The 8,754-nt window shown below is 47.6% G+C and overlaps 1 protein-coding gene across 1 annotated transcript in view; it reads right to left on the reverse strand.

Annotated features, from left to right (window-relative positions):
• Positions 1 to 8,113, reverse strand: part of NUP210 (nucleoporin 210) — an 81,703-nt gene extending 73,590 nt beyond the window's left edge. The window contains exon 1 of the mRNA XM_054387541.1: positions 7,959 to 8,113. Within this exon, the coding sequence (XP_054243516.1) occupies positions 7,959 to 8,113 (155 nt within the window). The remainder of the gene's footprint in view (positions 1 to 7,958) is intronic.
• Positions 8,114 to 8,754: the final 641 nt, after the last annotated feature.

Raw genomic sequence — 8,754 nt, forward strand, 5'->3', positions numbered from 1 at the left:
TCCAGGTGAACACAGACCCACCTGGTTGTAGTTACTGGAATAAACCTGCAAATCCTTCTTGGCCACGAGGACACGTCGCTGGTTCATGGGGCACTTGCTGTCCCTCAGCACTCCCAGGTCCTTCTCCTTGGGGCTGCTTTCCAGTTGGTCAGCTCCTCACTTGTGCTGGTGCAGAGGGTTATTCCTCCCCAGGTGCAGCACTCTACACTTGCCCTTGTTGAACTTCATGAGGTCTCACTCTACCCAAATCTCCATCTTTACTGTCCAAACTGCCTCATGCTGTACTGTCCAAACAACGAAGCCCCAAAAGCTTGTAACCCAAGGACACAAAACACCAGGCAGAAGAGTTTTAATTGTGCAGGCTGATGGCACTGGACAGGCTTATTAGACACTGGAATGCACTGTGAGAGTTTTGTCTTGGGCAAAATTAATTCACTGAATTATTAATTCCTAATACTGGTGAGCTCCCAACAATTCTGTGGGATTTGTCTGAGGATTTTGAAACAACACCAGCAACTGCTAACCCAAGCCTGCCAAGTTTTACCCCATCAAGGTAAAAGCCCCCCACAGCAGCATGTAATGGATAATTTAAACCCCAATTAGAAACTTAAAGGTGAAAGTTGTTTATTGTTTTCTCAATCCATAAGCACTGCACAGAAATATGAGGGTACTAGGGCTCACACTGCTCCATTTATCTTTTCCTTTAGTAGTACACTAAAATGTGTTACACAGGGATTAATTCCAGACCAACAATTAGCTCTCTCCCTGTAAGTCTATAGCTTCTAAGGCAACCATCAAACAGTTTTCCAACATTTAGCAAGTTCCTTTAAACAGTGTTAGCATTCACCACCAGTGAGGCTTTCTCTGTGCTTGGCTAGCAGGCTTTGTGAGTTGAGCTTGTGGGTCTGACTTCAGACACATGCAGGCATTTTAAGTAAGGATTATATGTATGGAATTGACTTTTACCCTTATTATTTAGCTCTTTACACTACTTAATATTTTCTCTCACTAGAGTTTTTTTAAAATTAATTTGAGGGTTTTGTGTTGTTCCAGTCAGAAATTGATTGTGTTTACAACACAACAGGGGTTCCACTGTGGTTTGGAGTTGGGCTTTGAATACATGATGTGTATTGTAATACTTAACTGCTACAACCTGTACCAACAGCAGTGCTGGAAAACCAAATCTAATGACAGGATATTTCTCAGACTAGGAAAAGGAAGGAACAAAGGCAAACAACAACTTTGCATTAAATTTTAGCTGCAAACTTACACGCACTCCACAACTACAAAGGAACTTGGGCTTGTGCAAGCTGAACGCTGGTTAACTCCTAGTGGAGCTGGGCACCTGAGATTAGCTCCTGGCCTCTAAGAGTTTCCAAGAGAAGGGAGAATAGCAGCTCAGTTTGTCCTTTGGAAAATACAAACAGGTTGAGGTTCATTAGCAACAGGATGTCTGCTGTCTGAGGCAGCTCCCTGAACTCAGCAGGTGAAGCAAGGCCTTTGTGAGGGCTTGGTTTGCTATCAGCCCATATCCAAACCCAATCTGCATGGCTTTTCATTTGCACACTGTAACAGATGAAGGATTTCAGGACCCCTCAGCACCATCAAAAGCACATTCTGCTTCCAGCTACATCTGATGCAGGGTCAGGCACAAGGATGGTAGGGCACAAATCAAACAGGCTGTGTGTGCATCACTCTACCACAACACGCTCTAGGACCACTCCTGCCTCCTACACAGACAAGAAAAAGAACCTTCTGCTTTAAAATGACACCAAGGACTGCAGTTCATATCAGATTCCACTTACAGCAGATCTTCAGCAGCACAGCAGTATGGGATACTGAAAGCCAGGCTTGTCATAGGTCAAAATTAGATCCTGAGAAGCCAGCCACAGGCAGCATTCCTGGCACTGGCTCTCAATCCCATACCAGCGTCTGTAAGAAAGCAAGGCAGGGGAGGAAGCGCCAGACAGAAGAGCGAGGAGAAGTGCTATCAAATGTCCCAGTGTTGAATTCTCTCAGCATAAAATCCTGCTTGCTGAAGAATTAGGGACACTTGTAATTAAAGACCACCAGTCCTCTTGCAGGTTTCCATTGCACTGATGATTTTCAGACACAGAACCATGTGCCAGGATTGTATCTCCTGATCTACCCAAACCTGTGCTGCACTGCTCTGGGCCATCGATGTGAACACATCCAGGATTACACTTAATTTATCACCTGCTTTAAAGATCAGGCAAACACTGCTCTTTCCCTCACTCCAGCAATAGTCTGTTGATTCTTTTGCTTCAGCATTTTGGATTTTGTCAGCTCTTCAGACTAAACTGAGCTGAGTGAATCAGCAAAACCCCACCTTTGTGGAGATGTACCACAGCTGTTGGTCAGCCTCATCTTTTAGCTTTTGTGTTGGGCATGTGGGCACATATTTAGCCAGAGGGAAAGTGGATAGTATAGGTTTTCAAGAGTGTAGTAGGACTGGATTGACCCATACATTAGGTACCTTATCTCTGGTCATTGTTGACCTACAAAAATGTAAAGAAATACAAGAATCAGAGCAGCACCCAGACAACTGCAGTTTTATGATAAACCAGAATGCCCAGAGAACCAAGGACATGGGAACAGAACCCATTCCAAAGAAAACACAGAGGGAACCTGGCAGAGTTCCCTCTTAAGGATTTTCAACAACACAGTGGCAGATCATCCTTCTATTGTTCACTCAATCCTCTCCTAGGATGTTTTTTGCTGTATTGAGGAAACAAAAAGCAGCAAACAAATCCTCCATCTAGTACTGCTTTAAAAGCAAAGGGAAGCATCACACGGCATAGGATGAGCCAAGGACAAAGCGTTTGCTCATACTGGTGAAGGGCTGCCATGCCCATTCCCTTGAAATGAAGCAGAGTGAAGCCAGTGATGGCTGTTCTCAAAACCCAACCCAGGTGCCCAACTGTAACTTGGGTATTTTGTCAAATCAACTGGTAGCCAAAGGCATTTCAGCAGAAGTGCTTTATCTTTGTGCCCTTTCTAGGAGGGAAAAATGGCACACCATGCCAGTGGCCGTTATCTTCCACCTCAGAGTGCACTAAAGAAAGCCTGGCCTAGAATTAGCTCAGCCTGACTTCAAATTAGAAAACAAAACTAAGAAACGGCAGTTTGCTTCCAAACCACAAATGTCCATTAGGTGTGGTTTTGAGTTATCCACTCTGTCAAACCTTCTCACATGTAGACACCCTTCTTAAAGCTTCAATCATTATGGTAAGACTCACACCCAAAGAGAGCAAAAGTCTTAACAGATTTCAGCAATGACAGCTGCCCAGAACCACAACAGTCCCTACTCTTTCTGCCCTCCCTCCCATGCACATTACACTCAATCAAAGTTTCTTCAGCACTAAACCTGTGCTGCAGGTCGACACACCAGCCAAGATTAAAAAAGCATCATCATTTCTTTTGTCTCTCCAGCTCTGGCGGAAGACTCGTGTCAAAGACTCCCGCTGCCTGCTCTGGTTTTGAGCCAACGTGCTCAGGTGACACAGCAGCACCACCTGTCTCACTTTACCACCCAGGGCATCCCACCCATTCTGAGCCTCTCCTGGCATCTGTGAGAGCTGGAGCCTGTGCTGGGAGAGCACACGCTGCAAAAAGCACACTCGGCAGTGCAGGCAGCTCCCAGAGACAGAAAACATTTTGCTGCCTGCTATAAATGGCCTTGAAAGTAGGAAATGGAGAGCAGGTGAGAAACAGAAGGCGGAAAGATAGCAGGGGATAACCAGCACCATTTAAGATGTCACTTCATAACAAGGACGTTAACAGTAGCCTCACATGAAATAAAGAGGCAGGCAAGGGACTTTCAGACTCATGTTAAAACAGATAATCCACAAAACAAGCAACCTCTCAGATTATCAGAGATGAGACTGTCACTCCCACAGTGAAGTAGCAGACCTATTATTTAATATACATTTTTAAAACACAGAATCCACCACATAGATCCCACAGACTGGTAAGAGCAATTTGCAGCCCAGTATCATAGAATCACAGAAACATTTTGGTTGGAAAGGCCCTTCAAGATCATTCAGTCCAACCATTTTCTAGCTACAAAGTCAGGAGCTAAACCATGTCCCTCAGCACCACATCTCTGCCTCTTCGAAAGCCCTCCTGGGCAGCCTGTGCCAGGCTTTGACAGCACTTTCAGTCAAGAAGTTTATTCAGTCTGAACCTCCCCTGTGGCACACTGAGGACATTTTATCTTGTCCTGTCTCTTGTTACTTGGGAGAAGGGAACAACTCCCACCTTGCTCCAACCTCCTCTCAGGTAGTTGTAGAGAATCTCCCCTCAGCCTTCTGACAAGATAAGGAGGTAGAAAATTAGTGTTGCCGGCCAACTACTGCCCCAGCAGCATTGCCTAGAAGGTGTGGGGTCTCTGAAAGTACACTGCCTTACACAGCTCACACCATGAAGCCACTAAATCTCTCACTCCAGGACTGTGCCACCTGCTCCTCTCTAATTGCAACAGCAATTAGCTTTATCTAATAACCTTGTCAGGGAGAGCTTCCTTAGCATGCACAAACCCTTTATTTAAGGGGGCAGTAAACTTGCCTTCATTGTATTTGCAACAAGCAACATTGCACGGGACCATTAACACCTTTGAGCATCTTCCTGTATCTGTAACCTCTCCACAGCAAAACATCCACTTCCAGTGGTGCCTGGTAAAAATTCATCTCCCAAAACTATCTCAGGAAGCTTAAACTTTCCACCCATCCTCCCCATGTGTCTCAGTTGTACCAGAGCTGAAATACTGTTACAGGCATGGAAGCACATTTGTACACTGCAGATAATTTCTGCTATAAATACCCTGCACCATGCTGTAGAGTTTGGGGGGTTTGTTTTGTGTGTTCCCCCTTCCCCCTCTAAAATGCTATTACAGGAAGGCAGATTTCAAGGAGCCAATTCTGCTCCTGAATGCTTTCATTCTTTCAGGTGTATTTTCAGGATTAAGGTACTTAAAAGATAAATACAGATGTCCTTTACATGCTAAATACACTGGCACAGGCTGTGTTTTAGCCCAGAAGATAGCACCAGGTCCAATATTTACAGATGGGAACACCGTATGCTTTGAAAACAAAGCTTTCACCAAAACCCAATTTCCCCATGAAGGCAACCCAAACTCCAGAAGGCACGAGCATCTTAAGAGTCAGAAAACACTTGAAAGCCATGCTGGTAACTTTATCATTGCTCCCAGTCTGCTGGGATGATGATAAAATTTGATCTTTTCCCTTTGAATCACTGGAATTCTCAGACACTGCTACCACCACCTTGAAAATCTCCGACTTTCAGAGGTAAACTTGAAGCCCCAAAGGGAGACTGGAAAAGAGATAAGGTCGCAGCATGCCATAGACTGATTTTTCACAGAATTGGACACTCAGGTATAAACTCTGAGTGTTTGAGATGAGTAATGCAGTCCTTCAAATATTCAGAGATGACTTTTGAAGAAAGGTGATGTTGTGAGAACCTCTAACCTGGCATCATCCATATTACACAACCTCAGCCCCCTCTCCTGATACCAAGGCCCTCAGTCCTACCATTTCCACTCCAAATCCCACAGAATCACACAAATATTCAAGTTGGAAAAGACCCTCAGGATCTCTGCTTGGTGCTTGCAAAGCCACCCGTTATCTTACAAATCATGGGTGAGGCACAGTCACTGCTTCAGAAGTCAGTACATTTGGTACTTCCTAACTCCTCAATGGCCTCCTCCTAGTAATAGCTGTTACTGACAGCTTCAACAGGAGCACAGCAAACTTGCCAGCAAATGGCTGTGGAGCTGCCTGCCCCTCCAAAGTACATTTCTTCCTAATCCCCTACTTTTCAAGGCCTGTGGGGTCAAGGATCTAGAGGGAAAGAAAGCCACAGATGCAGCCTAGTAAACATGCTCTGAGCACAAGCATTACTGCTTCTGCTCAGTCACACAGCTCCTGCTTCCTCCTGATGGTTTTGTAAGCACACGTTGAGTTTTATCACTCACATCCTGCCAGCCCCTGCAAAGCAGAAGTGAATAAAGACACATTTACAACCCCGACACAGAAAGGAGGACACATTTTGTATGAAGTTGGTATAGTTTCCTTAATTTGTAACCAAAATTAATCTCTGAAGGGCAGAGGGGCAGGATGGAAAAGCATATTGAAGCCTCTCTGAACGAGGGATATGACCCGTTGCTGGCAACTGGTGCCAATATTACATTCTCTGAAGTGCTTACAAATCACTCTCATTAGAGAGACAACTGTGAGTCAGAACTGGTATTTCCCTAGAGCACAATCTCACCTATTTTCATCTGTGAGCTTTGCAAAGCTCTGCGAGTTGGATAGCACCCGGCACACACAGGAATGGCTGCCACCAGCCCAGCGTCATCTAGCAGTGCCCTGGCTAAAGAGAAAGGAGAGCCTACACCTCCTACATCTTACTAGTGCTTTGATGAGTTTGGGGGTTACCTTCACAGAACATACTGCCCTACACAGCAAATGCTTTTGGAGACTCAGCTGCTCTTAAAGAGTAAGGAAGGAAAAGAAAAAACATCCATACCTGTGAGACTTTCACTAGAAGGGTCCATATAAAAATAAAATTACACAAGCACGTGCAGCGCATTCATCAACTTTCTTTTCAGTCAGCTTTTAGAGAAACTCTTGATTACTGTTCTCGTGTTCAAACATCCTCAAATGTGTAAATTCTTACAGATCAAAAGCTTGTGGCCAACCAACTAAACAGACCAATACAGACCAAAAATACAGCCCTGTAAGATGTATTTCAGGAACTCTCAGCCAGAAAATAACAACTGAAAGCTGCTATACACATCCATCTGGCACATATGGAAGCAGCATCCTAAACATATCTTGGCTGCCACATTTTTTTTTTCAGGTGGATACCTCCAGCTCATTATTTCTCTACATGGCAATTCTGAGATGCTGGAGGATGAGGATTTAGTAACACTTGATTAACATGAAGACTGTGACTCAGTTTCTGAACTTCATACACCATGGCATTTGCCCTCAGCCCCTGATGCTCACCACCACCCAAACGTGCTTCCTGTAAGCCCAGTGAGGCAGGCTGTGGGCTGCCAGCCAGAAGTGTAAGATCCCACGTGCTCAGCACTGAGGCCTCCAAATGAGGAGAAATATTACCTTCTGAAAATTCATTTTATGTTCCACAGGTGATGTGCTCAGAGCACACACCTACACTCAGAGCAGCACTAGGAGGCTCACACCTGAGCTAGATGCTGCAACTCCAGCCCTCCTCCTTTACATCCATACTCCAAACTCAAAGCTGGTGGTCCTTCATGCCTGACCATAGCGAGGGATGGGGCGTTTCCACACCAGCACCACATGTGTGAACCCTGGCTGCTGTCCTCACACACCTGAGGCCAGCACATGTCAGGTGGCACTGAGGGTGCAGGAGGCAGCAGGGTGAGCACATGGGATGCGCATGGAGGCGGGATGCACATGTGGAGAGCCGAGGGAGGCATGGTGGGGTATGTGGGGCAGCAAAGCAAGCACAGATGGGGTGTAAGGTGCACACAAGACACCCAGCCATGACGGCGAAATCTCCCACAGCCAGGATTTTCTCCTCAGGGCCTTTCAGCACCAGCCTCCAGCCAGAACCCCTGTCCAGAAGGTTCAACCCCTGCTGCAGGCAAAAATACAGCGATGGTTCGTAAAGCCCTGCCTTGGCCATCAGGGATTCTCTCAGTTTCTGCTCCCACACCGCTGTGCCACTCCGAAAAGCACCCAGGGTAACGTGAAACCGGCGAGGGGAGGCCTGGCGCTGCCGGCTGTCCTCAGAACAGCCCCTGGGAGGAGAGCCATCAGGCCCCGCCGGGTCGCGGTTTTTCCCTCACAGCCGCAGGTGCCTTCTCCGGGCAGCGGGGGCGGCGGGGAGAGGGAGAAGCGGCGGACAAAGGCGGCGGCACCTGCACTCACCATCGGTAGCAACCCTCGCTGGCCTCCAGCGTGAAGTTGACGCGGGTGCCGCGGGTGAAGGGGAGCAGCACCTTAGGGATATTAAGCTTGGAGGTGACCGTGAGGTGAAAGGAGAGGAGAAGAAGAGACAGCGCCTGACGCGCAGGGGGAGCCATACTCCGCGCCGAGTAACTATCTCCGCTGGGGGCGGTTAAGGGCGGCTGCGGGCGGCCGTGCACTGCGCGCCGAGGGACGTCAGCGCGGGGCAGGCCGCCCTGGGGGGCGGAGGGGGCGAGCCGAGGGCTGGGCCTGCCCCGCCCGGCGCCGCCTTCTCTGAGGTGGTTTCTAGTGGCGCCAACCGCAGGCAACCACCGCAGCGGTTGAGGCCAGGGCAGGCTCTGGCCCGGGGCGGCTGCCAAGTCCAACTGCTGCAGGTTTTGGCGGCTAAAAGGGCTCCACATGCCGGTGGTAAAGGGCTCGAGCAGCTGGGCAGGGAGGTGAGTTTTCTTCAGGCCGGCTGAAAGGATGAGCCTGATGCTGCTTGTCACCGCAGCTGCCTCAAGTCGACTACTAGCAGAGTTTGTTTTACATCAAAAGAAAGAGAGCTTTTCAAAGGTCTAGTGTAGAGAGGCAATTTCCCAATTATTTTCAAACTGAATTTTGTTTTAAGTCTTTGCCAATTGATTGCCCATGGCCATCTGATGGCACAAGTCTTGTGAGGAGCAGCTGAGGGAGCTGGGGGTGTTCAGCCTGGAGGAGAGGAGGCTGAGGGGAGACCTCATTTGCTGTCTACAACTACCTGAAAGGAAGTTGGAGC

This window comes from Indicator indicator, chromosome 15 (genome assembly GCF_027791375.1).
Source record: "Indicator indicator isolate 239-I01 chromosome 15, UM_Iind_1.1, whole genome shotgun sequence".
Taxonomy (NCBI): Eukaryota; Metazoa; Chordata; class Aves; order Piciformes; family Indicatoridae; genus Indicator; species Indicator indicator.